The 27,429-nt window shown below is 45.9% G+C and overlaps 2 protein-coding genes and 1 long non-coding RNA gene across 6 annotated transcripts in view; 2 read left to right on the top strand and 1 right to left on the bottom strand.

The window, feature by feature from the left end:
• Positions 1-10,144: 10,144 nt before the first annotated feature.
• On the bottom strand, positions 10,145-16,488 carry CDKN2C (cyclin dependent kinase inhibitor 2C). Of its 3 annotated transcripts, XM_086753980.1 has the most exons (3): positions 16,274-16,363; positions 15,730-15,870; positions 10,145-12,070 (listed from the first exon to the last, which is right to left on the bottom strand). In XM_086753980.1, the coding sequence occupies exons 2-3, from the start codon at positions 15,856-15,858 to the stop codon at positions 11,699-11,701; spliced, it is 501 nt and encodes a 166-aa protein (XP_086610106.1). In that variant the 5' UTR covers positions 15,859-15,870; positions 16,274-16,363; the 3' UTR covers positions 10,145-11,698. The 3 variants fall into 3 exon arrangements, with proteins under 3 accessions (XP_086610106.1, XP_086610107.1, XP_086610105.1); XM_086753981.1 differs by lacking the exon at positions 15,730-15,870 and having other exon boundaries at positions 16,274-16,488; XM_086753979.1 differs by lacking the exon at positions 16,274-16,363 and having other exon boundaries at positions 15,730-16,260.
• An 854-nt stretch (positions 16,489-17,342) lies between these two features.
• Positions 17,343-19,968, top strand: LOC147599986 (uncharacterized). The gene is made up of 3 exons (XR_015259279.1): positions 17,343-17,626; positions 17,704-17,754; positions 19,587-19,968. It is a non-coding gene; the product is annotated as an uncharacterized LOC147599986 (long non-coding RNA).
• A 1,182-nt stretch (positions 19,969-21,150) lies between these two features.
• The window catches only part of FAF1 (Fas associated factor 1), a 167,605-nt gene continuing 161,326 nt past the window's right edge, over positions 21,151-27,429 (top strand). The window contains exons 1-3 of one of the 2 annotated variants that reach the window (XM_086753731.1): positions 21,151-21,510; positions 21,800-22,009; positions 25,509-25,573. In XM_086753731.1, coding sequence (XP_086609857.1) covers positions 21,976-22,009; positions 25,509-25,573 — 99 coding nt within the window. In that variant the 5' untranslated portion in view covers positions 21,151-21,510; positions 21,800-21,975. The remainder of the gene's footprint in view (positions 21,511-21,799; positions 22,010-25,508; positions 25,574-27,429) is intronic. The other variant, XM_086753732.1, reaches the window with a different exon arrangement.

The raw sequence follows: 27,429 nt of genomic DNA, 5'->3' as shown, positions 1-27,429 counted from the left end.
CTCAAATTATACCGCGAAGATCCAGAGCCTAGACCTCTGGGAAAGCCCCTCAGTCTTTGGGGAAAAGTCTGAGGAAGATGTTCTTGAAAATAATTTGCCATTTAGTTTCTTCAGTGTGGTAGAAGCTAGATATAGGCCTTCTGGCCCCTCTCAGGCCTCTCTACAGATGCCTCACCTTTGTAAAAGGCACCTGATAACAAGGGAACCTTTTTTAAATATTTGAAAGACTTCTCGGTGCTCCGAGATAGCTGGTATTCTCATTATTTAAGATTATGTACCCAAACTGATCTCTCTCTTTTGCTGCCTCCAGTGCAAAATTGTTACATGGTCAGAAATAAATCAAGTCTAACATGTGGAGAAAAAAAAAAATTATTCTATCGTGTGTTTCATATTGTACCATTATGAAAATGGTATATTAAATTCAAATACTTCAATTGTACCATTAGATGGTGTCATTATGTGGCTTGCTAATTGATAGGTTATCCAAATGAACATTATAATTTTAGACTTCTTAGAAGCATCCATACGAAGAATTTCCAAACTTCAGAGAAGTAAACTGGGTGTTAGGAAGGAAAAACATTTACTGAGAATATTTCCTAACGCATGTCACTGAAAAATCGTTACATAACTGCTGTGTGCATTCCAGGACTTGGTGCAGTCTATTTTTAATACCTGGTATGAAAGAACTTCCTGCTACTTTTTCTCTTTGAAGGCTGCTTTGTGGTTCATTAGCTCACGTTGTCAGGCCAATTTTTCTGCTATCCTTAAACCTCGTTTTTCCTGCTGAAAAAAAAAAATGAGGTGAAACTGTATCAAATGGAAGAAGGTGCTGAGCCTAAAATACCACTAAGAGTAAGGTACGTTAGGTAAATGTTGCAGTGGTCCCAGAACAGAGCACTGCCAACTCAGGCTTAATATTAAACCTGAAAAGGAATCTAAGCATGTTAAACACATGCATTTTAAAGAAAAGCAAAATAACTTGTATGCCAAGCAACAGCACCTAGCAAGAATTTTTCAACTTTGTGTTTATGAAGATAGATTTTTTTTTTTTAATCAGAGTAGTTTCAATTTCATACTGTTCTCCATGCAGGGTTATCACCATTTTGACCATAATTCATATAATAATGATCATTAACATAAAGCATTTTGCTTAAATGCAACCAAACTTCTTCAAACCTAGGCTGTGCAAGCTATTCCAGAATATTTTAACTGCACAGAAAGTTTACACATTCGTGTGATTTTGCTATTAAAATCCCAGGCAAACAGAGACTGATAGAGGTGAAATGGCCAGGGGGACCACCATTTTCACCTCCTCTGACTTCCTGCAAAACAAGGGCCACGGGACTTCCTGGGTTAATTTCTTTTCAAACTAGAATGTATCTTTTAGGCAAACGTGCAGTCAACTGACAGACAACCCATTAGACCTGCTAAAAGAATTTTAAAGTATTAATTTGATGGGCAATAACGAATGTACTTGCAAATTATCAGGCAATTCATTGTATATTAGAAGGGACTTCTGTGACTCTTACTTTCATCCATAGCAGAGGAATTGAACGACAATTTTAAATACAAAATAGCATTCAGTGGCGATTGCTGCAGCCGTTGCCTGAACCTGCTCTAGAAATCTCTAGCAGGGAGGCAGCGGAGCGTTGAAGCCAGATGACAGACACAGGACCCTCAGCTGTTCAACCTGCCACTGCGACACACACCGCCGTTGCTGTAAAAGGGGGGTTTGGACACACAGGACAGCTCTCCAACGGCCTTAGGTTTCAGTTTGCTCTACGAAGGCCAGCAGTCCACTGCAGGAGATGTGGAGCACCTTTAGGGGCTGTTAGATGATGCTTTCCCTGGGGTGGTGGTGGTAAGCTGTGCCAGGGAGGGCGTGGGGACAAGCGGACCTGCTTTACTCCGCGAGTGTAATCCATCCGCACAAGCGGAGCACGGCCAGGGTGTTTAGGAACCCCAGAGCTAACAAAATATTTGGACTTCCCTTTCTGTTGCTTTGATGTTCTCCCACCAGATCCAGTTCCTTTCCCCCCACTTCCCTCTGCTGTCTCCATAAAGTTTCATCTCCATAAAATACTTTTTGATCATTTATTTCTGCACTTCTGTAGATCTCTCAAGTCGTTTTTGTTGCCAAAGAAACTGCTCCAGCCCTCAGTCCCAGTGCTCCCAGTCTCAATCCCAGCACACTCCTCCCTCTCTCTCTCTTTGCGTCAGAGTGCTCTGGATCATAACCTTTATTTTGAGAGGAAATGTCTTCACCCAAAAATGTGAAATCTGACTGAATTCTGCTTATTTCAACAAAGCTGTTATTAAGAAATTCATTACAGGTCACTTAAAAATCTTCCACATTTAGGCCAAAGTCACGGAACTGCTCTGCTTAATCTTGTCCAGTCCTTCATAACAGCGTCTTGTTTTCCGTTGCTTGCAACTGTTTGGGCTGGTATTTTCCAAGCCAAGCATCTGCCCCAGGTTTAATTTTTGGCAGTTTCCAGCTAAACCACTGTAGACATTTTCAAGAACAAGGTTAAAAAAATATTTTGCCCATATTAAAAAATAATAATCCAGTCGCTTCATTCAGAAGTGTCAGTATCCCCATTTCTGTGCAGCAGGAATTTGAATTGGAACACCATCGCTGCTCCAGTTTCATCCGTGCACCTTTTGAGCAGCAATTTGATATCTGGCAGCACGATTGCTGCACAGATGTGCATCCAAATGTAAAAAAATTATAAGACTCCGTAAAATCTCTGTTTTCTCGTGATTGGTTAAGAATTGTTAGCTTTTGGCAGCTAAATTTTCCGAAGATCAGCCTGTCCTGATGGAGCCCGTTCTGCGTTGGGTGGCCGTACGGTGTGCAGGCGTTGTGTGCCACTTTGCGCAGAGCAACCGAGTACACGCTTCGCCTGAGGCAGCGGGGACCAAGCAGCGTTTCTCTGCCATTTCTCCTGCCGCATTCCTGAGAGACTCCTGTCTGCGAGTGAGATCTGGGTAGCCCTCCTGTCCGCATCCTCTCTCTTCCCTCGATTGCTGCCGAGGCAGTGAGAAAAGGAGGATGGGTCACAAAGATGAAAGAGTTTGGGAGGAGGCCTGTGGCTGGCAAAGCATGGGAGGGAGCAGAAAGGGAGAGGCAGGAGGAAGATGGTGGTAGATGCCGGGAGACAACTACAACTGACCAGTGCCAGGACTTCTCCTTGGACATCATGGACAGAAATCAGTTGTGGAAGCAGTTCTTCATGACTTGGGGAAAAAAAAAATTATACATGATGAGATTCTGCTGGGTGATGGGGAAAGGATATGGTGTGTTAGGTAAGGAGGTTAATGAGCATAATGGAGATAAAGATAAGATGCCAGGGGAAACAATTAAGAAATGAGAGGGTGGACGTGCAGATGAAGGAAAGGAAACTGGGAGATAAAAATAGTGTGAAGAGTGCAAGAAGGCAGGAGCCAGGAATGGAGGAATGGATAAACAAAGCATGGAAGAGCAAGAGCTGGGAGTTACCTGAAAACAGCACAGAGGAGAAAGAGAAGGCAGGGGCCAGAGAGAAGGAAGAGTTATGGGTTTCAAGGGAGAGGAGAAGTGCGAGTGCAGACTGAACTCTAAGAACAGGCTGATTTTTTTTGTGTCAGACATCAATGCAAATTGTGATTTATCTGTAATGGTAGAGCAATAGGAATTGGGTATGGTTAGCATCTATAGCCACACTTTTTTTTCTTGGTAGTAGCTGCTTTATGGAATTTTCTGGATCTCTTATGCCAGAGCTCCAGAGTTAGGGTGACCACATGTCACTATCTGTTTACTTTTCAGGCTTCCTCTGACTTTATTAACAAATGTTTGAAGAGCCTCAAGTGCAGTATGCTGCTTTTTTAACCACAGTCAGAAATATTTCTGCAAAATACATTTGAAAAATATCTTAAGTAATTTTAAAATTATAGGTAGGGCTGCCAGCAATGCCTCTCACTGGCAGAGCAAAGCAAGGCCCTGCGCTCAGCTCGACGGCCTTGCACTGGGGACGTTTGTCACCTAAGAAGGCTTGCACCGTCACCACAGTTATCAGACGCACTTCATCACAGGAATGAGCAGCACTGCCTTGGCAGGTTTTTTTCTCCCAGCAGCTGGGACCGACGACACCTGGAGACACGGGAAGAGAGGGGTGGAGAGGGCTGGGTGGGCTCTGCGTGCCCACGGGCAGAACAGAAACGGGGGTCACTGGGGCAGCTGGAGGTGGAGTGGGAGATGCCCTGCCCCATGGTACTGCTAGAGCTGCAGAGACACCAGGCTTCCACTCTTCCAGTGATAAAAGTAGGGGGAAACAGTGATATTTGCCTCTAACATGGTGATTCAGCTTGCGAGCTGGATTTTCTTTAACACAGGCGGCAAACGCTTCCCCAGAAGCAGCACGTTTGGGCTGTCCTGTCCTCTGTCAGCTGGACGGCAAGCTCTGCAGAGCTGAGCTGCTTTACTTTCCTTTTGAGAATGAAAGTAGCACTGCTGTCAGAGATCAAGTTGTTGTGTGTGTCAGGTGATGGGAAAAATTACTCTGAAACTGCAAATGGTCTGACATACCTTTATTTTTTTATGTGCTTGGGAGCTGCAAGTGTTGACTGGCTATCTGTTTATCTGTTTGTCATACTGATAGCTTAAAAACACAAATTACACTCCCAATAACAGCTCCTAGGGGTAAGGCTGCTGTTACTACTTGGTTCCTCCTAAAGATTACACAGAGCTCAGAGGCGATGCATTGACCTGTCCCTTCGTGAAGCAGATCTCTCTTCAAATTCTGACCTACGTCCCAGCTGAAAACTCGCTCAATCTTTTCTTACTCTGCAATAGACACTTGTGTACATTACAAAACCATCTCGCAATTTGGCAAATTAGGTTGTCTGTGGTTAGCTCTCTGGAATTGCAGAGCTATTGCAGTGCACTGCAGCCTTGCATAACGAGCTGCCCCTGACTTTGCCTTACTCGAGTGAGTAACAGGAATCCTTATCGCTAGCGAGCATCAGATCCATCCCATTTTTGAGAAAAAGATTAGTATCAAATAGACGATGGGCATGTTATGCCTTGTGGCTGCAATGTTTTTTCAATTAACTTCTCTGAATATACCACAATGAAAAGTGTCAGCTTTTTGCCTCAGAGGCCTATAATTAGATTAAATGAATACAGTTAATTATCTACTACCTTCTTTACACAAAACAGTGTGTTTCTATAAATTAAAATGCTCATACAGGAAGGAAATTGTTGTTCGCTCTGATCCGTGCATATAGTGCTGGAATGGAATACTGTGAGTATATCACAGTGTAGCACAGCTTTTTTGTCTGCAGCCCTTATTTTACAGGAGCTAAAACAAATTACTGTGGAAAAATCCACATACATCATGCTATTTAAAGCATATATGTTGGTACAAGGAGGTGATATTATTATTAGAAGTTACAGTGCTCATGAAACAAATATACTTTTCTCTTTAGCAGATGTTCTCTATAAAATTCCCTCAGAAAGATTAAATACAGCTTTGTTTGTGTACCTACAGTCACACCCTCAAGGACGATAGTGTGTCCAGATATAAAGCTGCTTTTTCTAGCAGAGTGTACTTCTCCTTTCAGAAAATTAAAAAAAAAAAACCCGCTCTGTAGGAAGTATTTACAATTAACAGCTCGGGTTCCAGGCCTGCTGGTATTCTAGCTGGTGTGGACTGACAATCCTCTTTGCCTGTTCTCCAGCGTTACTAAATGTAAGGAAAAGTTCGTGACCGATCAATACACTCCCATCCTGGCACGCCTGATTTAGAAGCGCAGATATTCAAATGGCGGTACCTCTCCTCGGTGGTAACACATGCCAAGCAGAAAACACTCTTTCTGATCTGACAAAGTGTATCCAAATGTCCCTGTCTCCATCAGCAGAGATGTTCATAACCTAAGGCCTAAACATGCGATCCTCCCTCACCAGAAAACTGCAATTAACTTGAGCAGAAGCCTTTCTTCCGGCCTGCAGTACGCTCTGCGTGTGAACGCGATGTGTACCCAGGGCTGCTCCTGTGTTTCATGAGGGTCCAACCCTGAAAAGCTGTTGAATACTCAGTGTTCCCACAGGGCACCGCATTTTATTGTGGTTTGTGCTGCGTGAGGATCTTCTCCTTTAAACGTTCATTAGCTCCACGTATCAAAGTGTTCATCATTGTGTCGATAATAATCTGAATATTGAGGGGTGAAGGGGGCTGTGTTGCCATATAAATGCTGCCCGGTTTCCTGCTCTCAGGGCGTAACAGGAGAAAGAGAGACCATCTTGATAGGCACTATCTGCTGCAGGAAAACTTTCCCCAGGAGCTGTGAATCGGCTTTAACCTTTTAGTGCCTGCACTGAGAAGCAAACTGTTTAATGCTTCCCACGCAGAATGAAGCTTTTTTGTTTCAAACTCTGATAAATACCAGTGGCCCTCCTAATTACTTCTACAAATATCAGAAAGCAGTTACAGAGGAACAAAGAAATGCAACTGGAAACATGGTTCAGTGGTCTTGTACTTCCCTGAAAAGCTGATTATACTTTTGGCTGATTCAGTTTCTTTCGGAGGGAATTTGCCCTTTTTGGCAGTTCGGGTTTCAGCAGTTGCAAATTGGGCTGAGGGCACAAAATGCACCCGGAGCTGAGGAAGTTAACTCGGGGTCCTGTGTGCATCCCACTGAATTTTGCCAACCGGCTCCAGATTTTGCCCCTCGGTGTCCCCTGTTTTGTAGGATTCAGAAGCCATTTTAACACTGGCTTAAAAACAGAGACATTTCCTTTATGCTTTTGCAGGTGCCTTGCCCCATTCCCTGCTTTCCTTCTGTGACTTATCTGTTAGGATAAGCAGTAATGAAAGGTCAAGGTTATTCTGAAGTATCCAACATATGAGAGTTCTCTTCCTCGTAGTTCCTTAAGATGAACTTCGCACAATTATAACTGATACCGTGCTGAAAGGTAATTCAAACCTTCTGGGGAAAAAAAAGTACGAAATGACAAGCAGCAAGCTTTAGCACTGTGAAATGTCCCTGGTGATTTGTACTTAATGCTTCTTCAAAATGCAAGAAGCCATCTTACCACTCAGTGCCGTGGCAAAAGTTAATTTTTTTCGAGTGGTGCTCTGTAATTTGGGTCTGCAGAGCAAGACCTGGCACGCCTGGCTATTGGAAACATGCCCTATGCTCTCCATCCGAAGATCATCTCCTCGCCTCTGTGACACAGAAACCAAGAAGCGTGGATTTTTTAAATTATTAGTATTCTTTTTAACTCCTTCTTTCGCCTGTCTGTAATTTTCAAATGTAACAAAAGGTCGTGAAAAGCTTTGGCTGGGAGATACACCTTGCTTCCCAATCTTTTCTTTCTTTCTTTCTTTCTTTTTTTTTTTTAAGGAAACCTGGAGACGAACCTGCTAATTTTTGTCTTCTGCGTGGGCTGTGCTGGGAGAAGATGCTTCTGCATCCCTGAAATCTGGGAGGGTGTGGGGGGGGAGGGAAGGAGAGCCCCGGGCTGCAGCGGGAGCCCCAGCCGCAGCCCCGGCTGTGTGTCACCGCCATCCATCCCCCCGGCAGAAGCGGGTCCCTTCGCCGTACTCACTGCGGCCGCCAAGGCTTCAGGGTAACGCTGAGGAGGCTCCAGCGCCGGCTGCGGGGAGAGGGAGGGAGGAAAGGGAGGGAAAAAAAAAAGACAAAAGGAGAGGAGGGGGGAAAAAAAAAAAAAAGGAAGAAAAAAAAAGCGCTCCGCAAGTTGCGAAGAAAAGCGGTGGCGGAGGGGCGGCGGCGGGGGCGCGGAGGATCCGCGGAGCGCTGCGCGGCCGCCCCAGGGCCCCTCGCGGCGGGGGGAGCCGGCGGAGGAAACGAAATAAATAAAAGCAGGCTGTTATTTAAGGCGCGTAAATTTAAAAATATTTGGACAGGAAGAGAAAGGGGGAGAGAGGAGCGGCGGCAGAGCGACCTAACGGTCCGGGAGCCGTCCCCCCCCCGCGCCCGGCCGCGCTCCCCGGGGGCCGGCCGCCCCCCCCCCCCGGCTCCCCCCCTCTCCCCGGGGACCCCGGCGGAGCCCTCCGGGAGCACCGACATTTTGTAAGCGGGCGGCGGGGCAGCGTGTGCCCAGCCTGGGTGAGAAATCTCTCCTCCCTCTCTTCCCTTCTTTCTCCCCTTTTTTAATTTTATTTTTTGTCCCCCCCTCCCCCCCCCCCGCCGTGCCCAGTATAACAGCCCTCGCAAAGAAACGCGGCAGCTTTCCTCCCCTCGCTTTTTTTTTTTTTTTTTTTTAGGGAATTTCTGCACTTTAGTGAGGAGATAAATAACGCCCGGCTGCCTCAGGCTGCCCAGTGAGTTGCCAGGTACAGCTGTGGAAGAGCCCCTTGCCTTGCTTTTCGGAGCTGAAACGTGGTGGGTTTCTGCCGTTTTAACTCTTTCCTCGGGTGAAGGATCCAACCGCGCTCCCCAAGAAGCTGATTTTTTCACCCACCGTGGAATCAGCCGTTGATTTCACTCCTCTCCCCCCGCTCCCCCCTCCCCCCCGCAAGCTGGAAGGAAAGGCTTCTTGTGTCAGTTATTGCACTCCCGACCGAGCTGGATTCACTTTCAAATTCCTTATAATCCCCCCCACACACCCCCAAATTTATGGCCTGGGTTACCCCCGCAGCCTCCCCCCCTCCCGCCGCCCGTACCGGGTCCCTCCCCGCAGACGCATCCTCACGCAGCCGGGGCAGCACGGACCCTGGTACCCCTGCCTTTCGTACTCCACCGCTTCACATTTTATTTTTTTTTGTCCTGCGCTTGCTGGATTTGTTTCTATTTATACATCTCATCTCGATCCTTAGGTCATTTGTTCCCGGGCTGGTGCGGGGCAAACCCTGCTCCTGCCTGGGAGACGGACTTGGCGGTTGGCTCCACAAAAGCTCTGGGAAATGGTTCGCTCCATCTCACACGCTGCAGTTTTGCACCCCCGGGAAAATACTATTGCTGACATTTTCACAAACAGGCGAATTCGTAAAACTGGACTTTTTGATGTTGCCAGACTACTGGGTAAAAAAAAAATAAAAAAATCACAAAATAAATTTCTGAAACCGCATCCGATATTAGAATCCTTTTGCGATATAAAGATTCCCTATTAATGAGACTTGCTTTGTATTATGTTATCCTCTCTCAGTAAATACACAAACTTCTGCAGGAAGGCAGGCTCACTGCACTCCCCCAGCATCTAGTCACCTTTTATCACCTGCAAACCCTGTAAGATTTTGGGGAGGGAATTTCAGCACTTTAGTGAGTAGAGTAGTGGTGAGCAGAACCCACCAGCTGATTTTTTTTTTTTTCCTTTTTTATTTCTTTTTTTTTTTTTTCCTTTTCCCCCCCTTTTGTTTCCCAGAGGATTTTTTGTAGTAACTATTAACTTTCCGGAGCAACACATAGCAATTTTCCCTTCACAAGTACCTAGCTAAGAATTTCAATATATAGTATTGTTTCAGATAAACGGAGTGGCTTACAGAGAAATTGCAGCAGTAAAAGCAAATAAACCGGACCTTTAAACCAGGCTTAATACCAGCCGTGACTCACTCACCAGTGCCACAGACACGGCCCCGGTGTAACACGTCCTGGCTTTACACCTGAACTTCTGGCAGGCAATAAAAGCCGCTATTTCTGACTAGGCGGGGCCTTTTTTTTTTTTTTTAATCGGAAAAGCGGTTGTTCTACTCAGCCACTGCTTAAACTTCGGCTTAGCGCAAATTAAATGCTCCAAACCGTATTTGGGATGAGTTTTTTTTTTTTCAGTAGCACAGTAAAAAAATAAGTGAGAAAGATGGATATTACCTGTCGGTGTTCACCTCTGCGGATGGGAGAAATCCCGCTGGCAGGGCGGATTCCTGCTTTCTAGGGGAGCGCAGGGAGAAGGAAAAACCCTGGAGCATCCTCGGGGATGTGAGGAGAGGGAGCTGGTGGCACAGGGAGAGGTTTGAGCGGCTTCAGCTCGGGGAGCTGCGGGTTGCGCTGCGCGGGTTTAACGCTTCAGATGGTTTCAGCGCTCTTTCTACCGGGGGTTTTGTGGGTTATTTCCCCAGTTGTGCACCCTACGGGCCGTGCTGCCTGGATTCGCGAGCTCTAGATCCCTTGTGAACAAAGAAATTATAACAAAAGTGCCCCAAACTTCGTAGTTCACAGAGGTTTTTAATCAGAAAACGCAGCAGTGTGACAGAGCGCACGGTAAACGTGACAGACAGATTCAGCAAATTACTTTTTTACTTGAAAAAGGGTAGTAACTGATTTTGTGGGGCTAAAATCTTTCTTTTTCTTTAGGAGTTAAAATCTAAACTAATGTACACCTCCTCCTCTTTTGAGTGCTATTTTGAGTATTATTCATTTTGCATTGATTTAAAACCTTCTAATTTGCGCAATTACCATTTAGACTATTAAAAACAAAGCACTTTAAACTGCCCAACAGCTAGATCCCGTACAAACGTTCACAATTTCGTGCCAAACTCGTTCCCATTCGGTGCTGGGCGTCGTCAGCCCCCGCTGCGGCCGGAGGGGTAAAGGAGACCGGGTCCGACCAACTCTCTCAGCTGCATCACGATGGCAAATTCTTAACGGTTAAATCGCGTTTGGGGTGCAAGCAGTAACCTAACTTCCCCAATATCAAACGTGCTGCTTCCTAAACGTCACCGCGTTCAATCATTCCTGGTTCGTGAGATGCATCTACATGGTGAAAAATAGTTTCTTTCCAGGCAAAACAGCAGAGGTAGTGGGAAGCAAATACTTCTTAAAGAGCATCCAAACCGCCCTCGGCTCCTGCAGCGACCAACAAACACCGGGTTTTGCAGCCTCCGTGTCCTCTCGCCTCTGACGAGGGCTCTCTGCTGCTTGTTTGGAAACCAGAAAAAAACAAACACGTCCTGCACAGTGCACAGTAAACACGAACTACCAAACTGAGCTGGTTAAAACCTCTGGCAATCACAATAAAACACCGCTTACACTCTTTCTGGTAACTAAATTCAAAACCAGCTTGGTGAAAGTTTAAATACACAAAGGGGAGAAGTGTCATCTACGTTTAGAAAGCAAGTGACCTACTTCTACGAGCTGTTGTTAGTGTCAAAATGCAGCGATTTCCCCAAACCTCTGGGCTCCATCCTCTGTCCTCAGGCCAAGCAGCCTTTGAGTTCAGGCTCTGCCTGAGCAGGGGTTGCAGGTGACCCCTGAAAAGGCTGGTTTAACCCAAAAACAAGCCTTCAAGCTCTGCCTGAGCAGGGATTGCAGGTTACCCCTAAAAAGGCTGTTTTAACCCAAAACAAGACTTCAAATTCTTAAGCCTGACCGAAGCCGGGGAGGAGAAATCACAGGAAGCTCTTTCTTTTCCTTAGAAGTCCAGCGATATTAAGCATGTGAATACATAGCTCTCGTATTGATGACTTAATGCAAATGACCTAAAATAAATTGGAAAAGTTGCTGCTGGAAAACTAGGCATAGGCGACCAACATATACATGGCTGAGTCTGTGAGCGCGTTGCGAAGTGTGAGGAACTGCTGGGAGCGCGGATTTTAAAACATCTCCGTTATCTAGAAGCCCACCTTCTCGAGACTCATACTATCAGCTGTCCACAAACAACAAAAAAAAAAAAAAAGAAAAAAAAAGGAAAAAAAAAAAAGGAAATAGAAGTGGGGTTGCAGCAAACGTTGTGGAGCAGGAGGGGGGAGCCGGGCCGAGCTCAGTCCAGGGCCGGCGGGGAGCCGGTGCCCTCCAGCAGCCTCACCACGGCCGCTCGCTTGTAGAGCCTGGCCAGGTCGCAGGCGGTGGCCCCGGTCCGGTTGCGGTGGCCCACCCTGCACTCCGCTCGCCCCAGCAGCTCCTCCACCACCCGCACGTGGCCCTCCCGGGCGGCCCAGTGCAGGGGCAGGTTGCCCTCGGCATCCTCCACGTTCACATCGGCTTGAAACTCCAGCAGAGTCTGCAAAGTGTCCAGAAACCCCTCTCTGGCTACGTCATGAATTACAGCGAAGCCGGTACTGTCTTTCAGATCGGGGTTGGCGCCCTTCATTAGCAACCTCCTGGCAATTTCGGGGTTCCCCAGTTTCATCACCTACGAGAGAAAAAAAAAAAAAAAAAAAAGGAGAATTGAGTGCCCCGGGGTGGGGGGGTGGGGAGGGATGCTTCAGCACTGGGTTTGCATCCTCGGTTTTTATCTCTGGGCTCAGCCCTGATTTCAAACAGAGAGCAGAGCACTACTGTAAAATAACGATCCAGCAGCACATCTCTCTCTCTCTCTCTCTCTCTCTTTTTTTTTAAATGCATTTTTCACTAAACTCGATGGAATGGTAAAAGAGGTCATCATTTCAGGAGCAATAGCTTTCTGTTTCAGATAAATTAATGTCTGAACCAGGCGGTGTAAAATGGGGATACAATAACTTCTTTAAAAAAAAAAAACATTAGTTATCTCAGTTTCTTAACACACAAAAATTAAGTATGGTCCGGTTTTATTTGCCCAAGTATTGAGACACCTTCGCATTACTGTTTAAACTCGTTAAACATCAAATATGGGGTCTCTGAAGAACAGATATTTTACCTCAGCAACAGCAAATGTAGGATATGTTTTTATAAGCTTTCAGGTGTTTACATTGTCTGTGCATTATCACAAAACAAATATTTGGACTGTACCATAGCTCTGTCTGCTAAGAATAATAAATGCTAGAAGAAATTTTTCTCCCTAATATTTGTGTTTCATTATGTCACCCAAAAAGGAGAAGTTAGAAGGAATGTTTCAAAGTTCCAGAAGTTTTCTTCTAAAACCAGTATATTACATTGTACTTCCATAATTTCACTATAAGTAAACTGTCTTTATATTATGATGTTAAAAACATTCATCTTTAAAAAAAAAAAAACAACCAACGACAATAATTCGATTTTCTGACTGTTTCTCTCAGGGAAAAAAAAAAAAAAAGCTTCTTTAAGTTTTCTCGATTGCATCATAATACTGTCATAATTAGAACGCAAATCTCTTTTATTTGGGACTCAACAGCTTGCACCGATTTCCCCGAAATTGCTCCGTTTCTACTTTCTCAAAGACTTTCAAAAAATGAACACGGTAGTGTATAATGTCCAGCCTATAGGCACTGTTTTCCTGTTCTTGTAATTAGTCTCACTGTTAGTGTCAAATTCGAAAAAAAAAAAAAATCTTTTAAAATTTTCTCAGAAACCTCCACAAATTTATTTGAAAATATCGGTAAAAAAAATTATCTGCATACACGAGCATTACAGTGCATTAGATTTAGCATAATGTACATTTTCTACGAGGGATTTGCTGAAAAACTGTCCCAGTGAAAAATGTATCTCAGGCTTTTTAAGAAAAGCAAGCTACAACAAATATAATTACTGCAGCGTTTGGACTGCAAAGCAGCCCAGTATATTATATTTACAGACCAGAGCAAAAGTGCAGATAAGACAGGCTGGGATGCAGGGAGAGAGATTTCCCTGTGCCCCAAGGCTCCCAGCTCCCTCTGTGCCACTTCTTTCACTTCTGACCAGAGATGGAAGCGATGTAAAAGAAAACAGGAGCATTGCGATCTCGCTTTTTTTTTTTTTTTTCAGTAAAATCTGGACATTTCAGCCCCTTTTTTGAGGGCCCATGCTGTTTTGTTTGTGAATTCAAACCACGAATCTGGTTTAAGTGAGAGTTTTCTGTGTCCAGGCTGGGGGACTGAAGGCTTCAGTTAAAGATGCGAGGGGGAGAAAAATCCTGTAAAAGGTGATGTTACTGGCACGTGGGCTACAACTGGACAGCAAATGCCCTTTATTTTGACAAGTTTAATTTGGGGGGAGGGAGGCAGAGAAGGAGAAATCATTAATTGAACAAGCCTGATGAAGTGCAGAAGGGCAGGACATGTATTTGAGGCCTGCATAAGTACACCTCACCCGAAATCAAAAGTGCAGAGCAGGACAAGCTGAGCAGCTGTTGAATCAAACATAAATGCAGAAGAAAAATATAAATTAATTAGTATTGATGCAGGAGCGTTCTCTCAATTTTAATTGAAAGGGAGCTTACGAGGAGATTTATCTCAATGGTGGAGAGTGCCCTGCCAGATCTCTTTCGAGCGTGGTCATGCACCCACAGCACATTTCGGGATGATACATAGTGAAAATAAGTCGACAGATTCTCCAGTTTTGATTTTTCTTGTGGTTCATTAGCTCCGTTACGATTAGGCAGCGATAAGAAGCATTGTTAGGGCACGGATGCTCGTTTAATATTGCTGGGTGCTGCCGCATTGTGTAAAACATGCCTTAATTCGGGAGACGGACAGTTAGCTGCCTTCAGAAATAAAAAAAATAAAATACATCACTGTAGGACAAATCGGGTTTGAGCTCTCGTCCCGAGGATAAAGCAGCTAGCTGAATGTTTCCTGCTTTCTCAAAGAAGTTAGCTGGTGTAAGTTTTTAACTTAAATCCTTTCACTCTCTCAAAAGTTGCTGCAAGTGCCTGCGCTCCCCTGTTTAGGTGCTGACAGGACAGAGAGGAGCTCACAGATCTCCAGCTTCAGCGAAATTGTAAAAAAAAAAAAAAAAAGGGGGGGTCATTCCTGCTTTTTAGCAAGAGGTGCTTATTTTCCAGCTCTAACGTTTTGATGTTAAGCCAAAAAAAAAAAAAAAAAAAGGCTGTAAATATCTCGAGCACATTCGCAAGCCATACGCTGTTTAAAAACCCCAATTTCAGAAATGATTATCGTGGTTTCGAGGAGGGGGGGGGAGAAAGAGGAGTTAACAAACGATTTTTCTAATGTGTGAAATTAAAAAGACCTATAGCTCCACTTCCACATTTCATTACTTACACCTTAAGAACAAACAACCACACAATTTTTCCCTCCAGATTTATAAATCACTTCTTTCATTATTCGGTAGGTATTCTAGCCTTTTCGCCATCATTATCTGATATTATTAAAAGCAAAATCTTTCACCAGCTCCAGTAGTTAGCAGCTGGACGAGCTCCAACTCCTGCCTGCGCAGCCACACACTTAAAAAATTAGGACATAGCACCCTATACGATCAGAAAGGAAATAGCTGGAACCAGCGCCCTGCCAGCCGATCTGAAAAAAGCCAAATTTTAAGCCTTAATTATGAATGGAAAAGCGAGTGGTTGAGCCTGAGCCCTGAGTCGCCTCGGCGCACGTCGGGGGTGCTGGGCTCTGGGCAGCACGCTTCCCAACCAGAAAGGTCATTCCCCACAAACTGCGGATAAAGGCAAAGCACCGGCCACAGCAGACCCCGGGACCCAGGCGAGCCACCCTTGAAAAGCACATCGCAGGAAAAAAAAGAAGAAGGAGGAGAAAAAAAAAAAAAAGAAGAAGAAGAGGAGGGGAAAAAAAAGAGATAAACCCTAAGTTTCAGAGAAAAGCACATTTGTGTTTACAGACCTGCTATGAAATCCTGCTCACCTAAGCTGATTTCTTTTCATCTCAGCTCTTTCATTCCTCGCCTCCTCCCCACGAAGTTACAAAATATCAGCAAACTCGTAGCCCGTTTGACATTGAGGGTGATCCCCGATTGAAATAATGGTTTTGACCACTTTTATTTCAAGTACGTCATTTTAGGGAGTTGGAGCCACTAAAGTTATATAAAATATGGCATCCAACGAGTTTGAAAAACCACTCGAATTTCATCCACCAGCCTGTTTAAAACGTTGTCTTTTTTGGAAACCCGGGTCACGTAGGTACCAGTGATGAAATATTTTCTCCCTCTCTAGATACCAACCTGCAGCGCAGTCCTCCCAAATCCATTTTGTGCATTGACGTTTACATTCTTTTGCAACAAATTAGTAAGTTGCACTAGGTCCCCCTTGGCAGCCGCGGACGCCAGCTCGTTCCCAGAAGGCTCGGCCATTCTTTAGGGTGACTGACGATCGGAAAAAAGATGAGATTTTTTTTTTTTTTTTTTTTTTTTTTTTTTTTTTTACCCAGGCATGGCATCGGAGACTGACAGAAGGATTGGGATGGTTAATCTTCTGGAGTAGACCTTGTAGTAAATACTCGTAAAAAACCTCCTTGCCAAGAGCCCGCCCCTAACTCACACGTGATTATTCAGCAAAACTGCAGCAGCTCCGCTTGAAAGAAGATTTCTTTGCTTCCACATATAGAGAAACTCCTATTAAAAAGACTTTGGCCACTTTTGGGGCGGGGGTGGGGGGGTAGTTAGATTCACAGCTATGCCATATACGATATATGTTATAGGTAACATATATACGCGTACACCGGAGACTCACTCAGACCTGAGATCTTGGAAGAAGGAGACAACCCACCCTGTTCACAGCCGGGATCTGAGGCTTTAGCAGCAACAGCTCCGAGGAAAAAAAAAACTCTTCCGCAGCAGCGTGCATCCGGCTCCCGCTTGGGATCCCCCCTGTCCATCCCGGGGCCGGGCCGGCTCCCCGGTGCTCCCCGCAGCAGCTTCACTCCCTCCTCGGCCCCGTTCCACGGGCAGGCGCGGTCCCTGCCGGCGGCCGCCCCCGGCGGCGGTGGCGGCTCCGGAGCATCCAGGAGGGGCCGGGGAGCGGGGCCGTCTGTCCGTCCGTCCGTCTGTCTGTCTGTCTCCGCCGACAGCCGCGCCGCTCGTCCCGGCCGGGCAGGGGCGGGGGCCAGGGGTCGGCGCCCCGGCGGTGCGGTACAGTGCGGTGCCGGGCCCGGCAGCCTCCCGGGGCGCGGTGACAGCCGCCGCTCGCCGCCGCTTCCCGCTCCGCCGGACGGAGCTGCACTTGCCGGGCCGCGGCCGCCTCCGCCCGCGCCTCCGCGCTCCCCCTTTTTTAAGCACAAACAATCGCTACTTCTGTTTCCTACGGACACGAAGCCGGTTTCTCTCTCTCTCTCTCTTTTTTTTTCCCTTTCCCCCTCTTTTTTTTTTTTTTTTTTAACCTCATCAGCTTTTTTTGAAAAGAAAAAAAATTTGAGCGCTTTTTGAGTTGAAACACCCGCCCACATTTTAACGGCAGAGATTTAAGGAGGCGCGGAGGAGTTACGGCCCGGCCGGGCAGGAAGGCCTGCAGCGGCCCGCGCCCGCCCCTCACCCGGCCCCGGCCCCGGCCCCGGCCCCGCCGCGCAGGCCACGGTCACAGCCACGGCCACGCAGCGCGGCGCGGCGCCCTGTGTGCTTCCCCTTGCCGTGGAGCCCCGCCACGGCCATAGCAATCGGGGTGCTTTGAGGAGGAGCGCTGCTGAGGCCTAGGGGCAGTGCGGGGGGGTGTGGGGGTGCGAAATGAAAGGAAAAGGAGGTTTGAGCACCGGGAGGACCCGAGGGGCGGCCTCCCCCCTCCGCGGCTCTGCCTCCCACCTGCCCGCGGGGGAGGTGGGGGGGCGGCTGCGGCCCCCCCCCCCCCGATTCGGTGGCGGTGCTGTCCCCGCCGCCCTCGCTCGGCGCCCCACGGGGCTGGGGCTGGGGCCGGGGCGAGGGTCCGGCCCGGCAGCTCGGCGGGCTCCTCTCCCCAAGGACAAGGTCAAGGATGAAGGGGTCAGTGTCAAGTTGTCTTTAACGGTGGAAGGCGACTGGCCACGGCAGCGCTCCCTCGAGTCCGTCAGTGCCATTTTGAGGGGAAAAACGCACCGAGAAGACGCGAGGGCTTCGCTTTTCCTTCCAAGGGCGAAGAAGCGAGGACGGCACCGTATGGAGGTTTCATTGCCCTTCTGCCTAACGGCGTTTTGTGTCTTAAAACCGCTTTAACGGCCGGATTGCTTTAAGTTTCAGGGAGCCCGGGAAGGCTGAATTCCGCCGGAGCGAACCCTCCGGGAGGTAAGATGCAATGTCACGGCTCCCTGATAAGCGAACGTTAACGTCTCGGTGGCAGAGGCAAAATCTGCCCGTCTGTTTTCTGCTGCGAGAAAGTGAAATTTGAATGTAAACAGGCGTGAGGCGGCTCGGGGAGGTGGCGCGTTAGCGAGGGAACCTGCCTGGCTCTGCCCCGCCGGGGAAACCCGCCCCGGGCAGCCGGGCAGGGGCGAGGGTGGCCGGGCCTGCCTCGCAGCCCCCACCACCGGAGAGAGAACCGGTTTTAGGGGCATGAACCTGCAAACCGGGCAGCTGGAGGGAGTCGGCGTTGCTTCTGCATCTGGCTCTCCTTTCGACTTCGGTCGCTTCGCAATTACATTTTCCTGATCCCCCACCCCACCCCGTATTTGTATAAATACGAGTAATGAACTGCCCGCATGTGGAGCGGGGAAAGCAGCTTTGCTCAGATTATCAGCTGGCCCCCACTCCCACTGAAGGGGGGGAAGCGTATTTTCAAGGGCCTCATTGTGACCATTCTCGGCCAGAAGTAATAGTGCTAACAGTTTTGTAAACAGAAAAAAAAAAAAAAGAATTATAATTTATCTCAAAGTTAACTCTGGAAATACATGTATATAAATAGCATCCAGATATTCAAATATAGTTGCCTTTCTGCATAAGGAAGGAATTTATATGCAAAACTTCGAATAGTCAGTCAGACGGCTTATAAATGCTTGATTTCGTGACTAATGAGTGCCTAAAATCCACAGGCTTTCGTGGTGTTACCTGTTACTAACTCACTGCAGAACTAGACCTGCAAGTCTTACAACAGTCCCCCATTATGGTTTTTTTGTTTGTTTGTTTGTTTTACCGTTCAGAATAAAGCCCCCACCTTCTGTTAATCGCGCCGCATAACAAAAATAATTAAGTAAAGCCTGGCCGGGGTGCTGCAGGCCTCCTGCAAGTAAAGCTGCGCGGCCAGAAAATGCTGTCAAAGCTCCTCCACCGAACGGGTCTGTCAAAAATCTTTGCAGAAAGCAGCTCGTTAATCCTGATCATTTTCTCTCACGAATGACAAAGATACTCCTCCTAAACCAGAAAGAGTTGCCCCAGTCGGCTCCAAAATCAGCAGCAAAAACACCTTGTGGAGGGAGATATCATGGCCGGGTATTGCATGGAGTAAAATAAAGTGAGTGTCACCCTGGCTTCCTAATTTGTCTGACACTCGTTGGAGGGGGGAAAAAACCCACCTCGAGAGGCTCGGAGGAAGAGGTTGTGCGAAGGAGAACAGAAACTTTTCCTGTGACTTGAACGTGAACTTCCTGCGATGTGGGGGCACGTGCAGCTTTTCACCTTTTCTTCGCGTTCTGGATAAAATCCTTCCTGTTTTGATCTAATATAGATATCATTATTTTAAATATGACTGTAATAGAGGTGAACGCCGCGTAACTAATCTTGACAGCATACCTATAGCTTCAGCTCCTGCCAGGAATTAATTGGCTTGAATCCAATTGCTAAAACTCGCTTTTCAGCCTTTATTATAGTTACTCTCTAGTAATGTGTGGGTGGATTTGTTTGTAGTTTAGCATAGGCTGTCGCTGGCATCGCACCACACCTCGTACCTAGTACAGAACTGTCTGTAACATCAAGCTGAAGGGGAAGAGAAAAAAAAAACCAGGGCAAGGTGTGAGGGCAATTACTTTATCATCCCTCCGGTCGGCGGTGGGGAGCCCGAATTGTTGAGCCAACGTCAGTGGGCAATAAAAACCTCTTGGCAAACCCTGCCAACATAAACTAGAGCAGGAACAGGATAAAATGTAATATGCAATTTCTCTGATATCCTGGCTTTGCATCCTAAGTGGCGTTTCAGCGTGGCCTCACCCCGCCTGGAGACCCCGCAGGACTCTGCTGCCGCCAGACCCCGGCCCCGGGCTCCCTGGAGCCCCCGTTTCCCCAGCAGCGCCCGCAAACCGGCTTTAAACCATTCCCAGGAGTGTTTTCCCTGGGAACACGGACTCTCCTGAAGGTACAGTTTAACTTCCCATACGCTCCTGCCTGCATGTAGCCTCCGTTCGTGGTTTGTCGCCCCCGAGGGACCCCGCCGCTGTGTCAGCCCGGCTGCTGCGGCAGGGAGCTCGCAGGCTCCCCGAGACTCGTCTGTAACCTCACGGAGGGAAGAGAGAAACAATAAAGAACTGTGTTTCCTAAAAACGGCAAAATAACTTCATTCAGAGTTGTAATTGCGCATCAGCTTTGGCTGATAAGGAGGGTGCTTGATGTGTCTGTGACCTTAGGTAACTGCGACATGCATACAAAGGGCACAGCAAAACATGTTGGGCTAATTAGCAAATTGGTGTCCAAATGCGGGTTTGTGTTTAACGTCAGTACAAAGAGGGCAGGTGAAAGGCATCAGGTTGTAGCAGGCAGACTTAAAAAGCATTAATTACAGCTTGATTTGCATTACTTAAAGAACCCCTCAGCTTATCTGTGGTATATAATGCAATTGCATCTTACAGTGCTGGAGTGCTAAGCTTGACTGAGGGCCGCTGTGCACGTCACGGTCTGTTGGCTCAGAAACCTGTGAAAAAATGCTTTCTCCTTTCGAGAGAAGCACGAAGACGGGGCGGGGGAGGGAGAGAACCGCCGTGTTACCGAGCCCCCTCGGCCGGTGCGTGCTCCCGGGAGGTCCGGGTCACTCGGCGAGCACGAAGTTACGGGCGGTCAGAGCGGGCACAAACCGCGCTGGGGACTGAGTCACCGCGTTCATGGATGCCACCGCGATCCCGCCCGCTCCTCCGTCACGGGGGGCGGACGGCGGCCCCGCTCCCGCTCGGGGAGGCAGAGCCGGCCCCCGCGGCCCGTTTTTCCCCTTGCTCGCCTCCCGGATGGCGGCCCCGGCCTCCTTGCAGCCGACCCGTTAGGCCGCAACCGGCGACGGAGCCCAACCGGGGCATCCCGCGCCGCCGCCGGGCCCGGGGAGGCGCCGGCGACCGGGTGGGGGGTGGTGTCGGAGGGTGGTGTCCGCCCCCGAAGCAGCGCCGAGCCAGGGGCCGGAGCTGCCCCGCCCGCTCGAAGGAGCCGCTGCCACGCTCCGAGGCCGGGCCGGGGCCGCAACCGTTGCCCGTTAGCGACGGAGGCGGCCCGGCCCCTCAGGAGAGGCCTAGGCGCGGGCCGTGGGCTCAGCCGCTCGCTCGCTCGGACCAACCGGCTGCCCGTGGCCGGGCGACCCAGCGCGGGCACCCTCCGCCGTGGCACCGGCGGGAGCTTCTTGCCCGCCCCAGCCGGTAGCGGGGGCCGCGACCAGCGCGGGCCGCCGGAAAGGCGCGGCCCCACCCCCTCCCCCCGGCTTCGCGAGCGCTTGACAGGAGGGTGGTCACGTGCCGGCCGCAAAGCGCCTCTTTGCGACCTCAATGACAGGCAAAATGTGCGACAGGCGCTGTGGAGGCAGCGCCGCTCCCTCCCTGCCTCCTCCTCCTCCTCCTCCTCCCCGGGCCAGCAGCTGAGGCAGCGCTGCCCGCTCCCGGCCCCGGCCCGCTCCCGGCACCCTGCCCGCCTCTCTCCTCCCTCCACTCCCTCCCCACTCCGCCCGCCGCGGAGCTGCCAGGTGGGGCAGGCCCGGGGGAGCCCGAGAGGAGCCCGGCGCCTCCATGAGCTCCTAGCTCCCACCCTGCCCCGTCCTCGCCGGCAGCAGCTCCAGGTGCGCGGGTGAGAGCAGAGCCGGGGACGCAGCTGGCTGCAATGGCGTCCAACATGGACCGAGAAATGATATTGGCTGACTTCCAGGTAAATTTCAAGCCGCCGCCGCACGACCGTGGCCTCTCGCTGCTTTTTTTTTCTTTCTCCTCGGTGCTGTGCTGCTTTGCTCTTTGTGGGAGGGTCCAGGGCGGTGGGTGTGAAGCCCGCTCTCCAAAGCCTTTGCTCTTTCTTTCTTTCTTCTTTTTTTTTTGTCAGAAATGGGGAACATGTGCCCTCTTCTCTCAAGGTGTGTGAACAAAATGTCTTATTTAACTTGGAGAGTTTCAGTTTTTAATAACAAAAAAGCTTTCTTTTTCATCGACTTTACTTGTACCAGCCCTCTACGGTCACCCAGGCCCTGGGACAGCTGTGAGCCACTTGGAAGAGGCAAATGTCAGGGAGGATACTAAACTCATCACTCCTCATGATTTGTCACAGTGTTTGTAATGAATCACTGGTACTACAGATGAACGCTGAACAGAGGTGTTCTATTATAACATCAACACTAACTTCATGGTTGCCTCAGCCTATGACTGTTGTAATGATGGTAAAACTCTTCCCACCCTGTTCCAAACAACATGTTTGTGTAGAGAGGAGGATTATGTCCTTAAAAGTTATCTTCCTTCCTACAAAAGGCTTATAAATTAACTTCAAACTTTTAAATCTTATTTTCAGAATCAAGTCTTCCTCTAAATAGAAGTGATGTGTTCCTGGTCAATCTATTCAGTATATTGTTTCTTAATATTGCTTGTTTTTATATTGTTTTTTTTTCTAAGCACAAGTAAACAAACAAGTGAAAGATACCTGCATTTGAAATGGCGAGGAGAGCCAAAAGCAGCTTGAAAGGATATCAGATTATATTTGGATATATCTCTTTTATGTCTTTAATATTTGGTTTTAAATTGATTTTTTTTTTTTTTTAAGAGCTTTGTCCATTTGCAGTGGTTCTTGCGTGGATATTCTGGATATTCTTGGATTGAGTTGTAAAACTGCTGTCTGTGTGTTCAACTTTTTACAAGGCTGTTTCTCAGCTGTTAGCAGTGAAACTGTTTCATTTTGTTTAAAAAAAGTTATCCCTTCATTCACTCTGTGTATATGTTTAACAAGAACATTTCTTTGGAATTACAGGTAGGGTGACTGTAGTGTGCATTATGTAATTACTCCTTTTGCCAAAGGTATCTGGTATCTCACTGACGTAACAGAGTTCCCAGTTGATAACAGGGAAGTCTTTTTCCTTTCTGTACTTGAGTATATTACACTAATATTTATTCAAATGTTTAACAAATGTTTCTGTAATGATCCTTTAGTTTGTTGTGCTTGGAGATACTTTAGTGTGTGTAAGGAGTGACGTCTTAATTTTAAGGCTGGGGTTTAATAAAGGTGTTATTCCAGTAACCATATACTGTGTAAAAAGAAACTGGGACCCCAGTTCTGCCCTCATACTAGTGGAGACAGACTCGTAGGGAATTCCTCATTATTAGCTGAAACACGTTCAGGAATCCTAGATGATGACGATTAAGTTAGTGGCTGGTGAATGCAAAGTTGTTTTTTTTTTTTTTTAACGGAGATTTCAATCTAGGTCCACTTTTCAAGTTTTTAATGTCAATGCCATTTTGCAGTTCTGCAGTATTTTTGTGCTTGGGTTTTGAATCCAGTTAATAAAGGTATGAGAGTAACTGCAGTGTTTGGTACCATGAAGACAAGTAAGTATTAATGCAAGCTTGCAGATGGGCAGTGGAGTCACAGAAACCAGTTATAGATCGAGGATGACATAATGTGTCTGAACCTGGGACCCAGGAAATATTTTGTCATATAACAATACTTATTTAAAACAAACAAACAAACTTTTCCCTGTTGTATTTCAGCAGACAACTTTTTCTGTTTCATCTTCTTTTATAATAATCTCAAGGATCTACCTGATTCTGAAACACTAAACTGTCAATTGTCATGCTGTTAAAGCTTCAGATTAGTAAAGAACCATGTCAATCGTTATTAGGCCTCGTATCTTTACCCTGTTACAAAATGGTAAAGGATTTTGGGTATTTTAAATACTTGATGAAATTTACTACTCATTCACTAAGAATTTAAAATAGAAAAGAAAGCATGTGTGAAGTAATTCTGCATGATTTTCCTTTCTATATTTTCTGTACCTTTTAATTAATAAATATGTTCTGCTACCATCTTCTATGTTTGTGTGAGGTATCTTGTTGAAGAATGTTGTGCACACTGTAAATTTTAAAAACAATTCTTTGTCATTTTGTTCAGTTAGTCTTTGCTGAATTAAATTGGGAGGGAAAAACTTCCATCATCATTTCACACTGGCCTTTCCCAAGTTAATTTTAAGAGCGATATAGCAGTGGTTTTTGAACTTTTAAAACTTGAAAGGGTTTTCTCTCTCCATAAAAAAAATTCCAGTGAAGTCACAGTTATACTGATGTTTTATGCTCTTGTGAAGCTTTCATTGACTTATTTTGTATCTTTCAAAGCTATTAGGGGTTTTGCCATTGATTTCAGCTAAAGCAGGATCTTCTGTTGCATTTGGTTTTTCCTTTTAGCTCTGATTGTTGTAACAGGTTACTTCTGCATTCTGAGGTACTACAGAGAAAGACTTCAAAAAATATCTTGTCTATGTACATATGTATATATCCAAATATTGAATAATTTTAGAAAATATTTTAACTATAGAGTAAAACACAGTAAGTGAGCTATCAAAATATTTTTTCTTAATGTCTCAAAACAATTTAAGCTTGTTCTGTGTGGTTTATAATTATTTTCTTTCCCTCTCCTTTTTTTTTAATGAGGTTGCTGTGTGCTGCCGAGGCAGTACAAAGTACATATTCATGCATGTGGGCTGTATAAGCAAACTGCCTAACTTTTCCTTCTTAGGTCTCCACTTAGGAAAGATTATGCAGAAGCTTAGCTTTGTGCATGAGTAGTCGGATTTTTTCCGGTGGAAGTAGCTAAAGTAGTGGAGTTAAGCGCACAAACAAGTTTTAGCTGTTTTACTAAATGCAGTTCAGAATTTCTCCACAAAGTGTCATTGGCATATCGGAAAAATTCCATAGGAAAAAAACCCAACAGCTGGTGCTTGTAGCATGAATTCTTTAAAAAGGTAATTGCATGTGAATTGGTACAAGAATGACGCTGCAGCATACTGGGGGAAATAAGGGCGTATAGTTTCTACCAGTTTTTGTTAACATCTCTGTTCTTCTTTTGTTTCTTGTGTTTAACTGCAAAATGTTCTTCTGTCTCCAGTGGGATACCCAGGTACCTGCATGATACAAGTATATTCGTGATCTATGCAGGCTGGGCTTTGGAGAGAATTGGTCTCTTGGTGTATCGGTCCACTTTTCATTATAAAGAAAATAGATTTTTTTTTTTTTTTTTAAATTTATGTGGCAAACTTTAGTTGCACTGAACTTAGTTAAATCGGCATAATTAAACTGAGTATTGGCAGAAGTGTCAGACGTTCACATTTTTGTACGCTAGCACCTGAAATTAGCAAGAATATATTTTTGTCATTAAAAGTTATGTCCATCTATAGAATTGGTTTATTCAGTCTCTGTGGTTGTCCTCAGGACAATTCCTAAATGTAGAGTGGGCCTGAGGGTTGGAGTATTGTGGGAGTTGCCAGCTCCTGGGTGGCCATACGTTACAAGAATATCTGGCATGTAGAGCTTCAAAAGGAAGTTTTTAATGGAATTCACAGTTTTCATTGACCAAATAAATAAGTAGCTCAAGATTTGGTCTGGGTTGGAAGACTTTGGAGTGGAACGGCAAAACTCAAAAATCCTTGCTTTCATGAAAACAATGGATATCTAATAGTAGGTTTTTTTTATTTTTTTTCTCTTTGTCTTCCATCTATTTTTATTGTGAAACAAACTAATGTGAGTTTGGTTTTTTTTTTCTTTTTACCGTTGTTTTTTTTTCTTAAACTCAGTAATAGACTGCTTTGGTATGATTCACACACATGTATATACACTTTTTTTTTTTTTTTTTTTTTTTTCCAAACTTCACCTTTGTGTCAATCTTTTTCATAAAAACAGAGGTTTGTGGGAGGAGCAATGGGGAGTTGGGAAGGAAGAACCTCATTGCCATCAGTTACAGAAAGGTGAGAAAGCATGCTAGATAATAATGTTTTAAGTTATAAAATTAACCGTGACATTGAACATCAGGTTATCGTGTCTTTATTTATTTATTTATTTAAGATTTAACTGTAATTCAGACTACTAATTTCCTTCTGGAATGGTTAAAATTAAAGAAACACAACACTGTTAAATAACTGACAAGGTATATTTTAGAAGTTTGGGGTTTTTTTTGGTGGTTATGAAAAACATGTATCTACTTCAGCCCTGTACAAGATTGTCTCTGTTATGCACACTGTTTTCACTGTCTGACAGTCATGTGCAGAAGGGAGCTAAGGGAGCTTTGCTTTCTTCTGTGTGTGCTGACATTCTGGCTCAGTTTTTCTGTCACTTTTAAGCTATTGAAAATTTAAGTACTGGAAATCTGATGGGTGAAAAAGGTAGGCAGATACAGGAATAGCTTTGAGTCAGTACTCTTGAGTCTTGCCCTGAACTGTGACTTACGCTGGGGACTGGAAAGAGTCCTTCAACCATTTTCTGTAAATGTAAACCTTCCACTAAGGGATTTTGAACAAATAGCAAAGTTGATACTCTTAACATTGATTTCTGAGAGAAATGGTAGTGTTTTGTCATTAAGGCATTGGAGCAGGAAGGACTGTTCTTGATTTCTTTGCAGACCTTCTGTGAAGTGTTTGGCAATTCACTTGGAACAAGATCCTCAGCAAAAGATAGGTGCTGAAGAGACTTCCAATCAAAGTTTAAGTCTTTGGAAAGTGTCCTCCAACTTATGTTTAAAGTTCTTGAAGGCCCACAATTTCATCAGAAAGTCTCTGTAGGCACCTAAATTTCTATTTTTTATGTGTTCAGGTCTGATTGAGCTTAAAACCTCAATCTTGCTCATGCCAGACCATTCTTTTGTGTGGCCTCTGTGTAGAATATAATACAGTGGGTGCTCCCGGAGCATACCAGCTGGACTGAGCTCTGCAGCTCTCTCCATAGTAATTGGAAGGAAATCCAGTACTCTATAGATTAGGAATCGGGGTTTGGGAGAGACAGGTTTGTTTCTTCATCCCCTCATACTGGATATCTTTAGGTAAAAGTGGACTCTGCTAAAGTTTCTAATAGTTAGGTGCCAAGATGCTCAGCGCTGCTTCGCCTGATGTTTTTTTTTGTGGATATAGGTTAGTGTATCTTTGGCTAAATTTTGAAATAGTTATCAGAGCTGGTTTTCAGTGTAAAAAAAAAAAAGAGGATCTTAGGACACTGTAGGCTGTTGAAGCTCATACCTTTGAGGCCTCTTAATTTACATTTTGATTAGAATTCCTTTTAATTCTTGTTGATTTTAATCACATCTTATAATTTTGTGCATTACACAGCCAGTAACAGCGTTGGAGCTGGTAGTTGGGCCTCTTGGTCTGCAACACAATTGGCTTTGTTTGCTGTAAATGGCCTTAGGGTCAAGAGACATGATAAAAGCATACTGCATGCTTAGTGTGTTTTAGTTTGGTTATTTTGATTGTCGTTTTCTGCTACCAAGACCATTGCTTATTTTAATTTGTTCTTTGTGTGTTTCTGAAGAATCAGCAGTTTAATTTCTTTAAATACTTTTAGACTCAGCTGTAATCCCAAAGCTCTGGCCTTTAAACTGATGGTGAAGTAGATTTCAGAGTCACAAATAAGAAATTGGAGTAGGAGTGTAGTCCATTTAGAAACATGATAACTTGGATATTTCCTCTGATAGATGTTCAAGGAAAAGCTAGCTAATTTCTCTTATATAAGGACAGATAGTTAATTAGGAATACTATCTGACATTTATAGAGAAGAAACAGGATACTATGATTTATGCGCGTTACAACCCTGCTGTAAGACCCTAAATAATTTA

The sequence above is a fragment of the Chlamydotis macqueenii genome, chromosome 8 (assembly GCF_036417535.1).
Source record: "Chlamydotis macqueenii isolate bChlMac1 chromosome 8, bChlMac1.mat, whole genome shotgun sequence".
NCBI classification, from domain to species: domain Eukaryota; kingdom Metazoa; phylum Chordata; class Aves; order Otidiformes; family Otididae; genus Chlamydotis; species Chlamydotis macqueenii.
The sequence above is the reverse complement of the archived record's forward strand: the minus strand, read 5'-3'. Positions and strand labels throughout refer to the sequence as shown.

Excerpts from the sequence above, each read along its gene's own strand:
- CDKN2C (XM_086753980.1), bottom strand. The coding sequence starts at position 15,858 with ATGGCCGAGCCTTCTGGGAACGAGCTGGCGTCCGCGGCTGCCAAGGGG. Across the intron at positions 12,071-15,729 it reads TTGGGAGGACTGCGCTGCAG|GTGATGAAACTGGGGAACCC; the intron begins GTTGGTATCTAG and ends TTTCTCTCGTAG.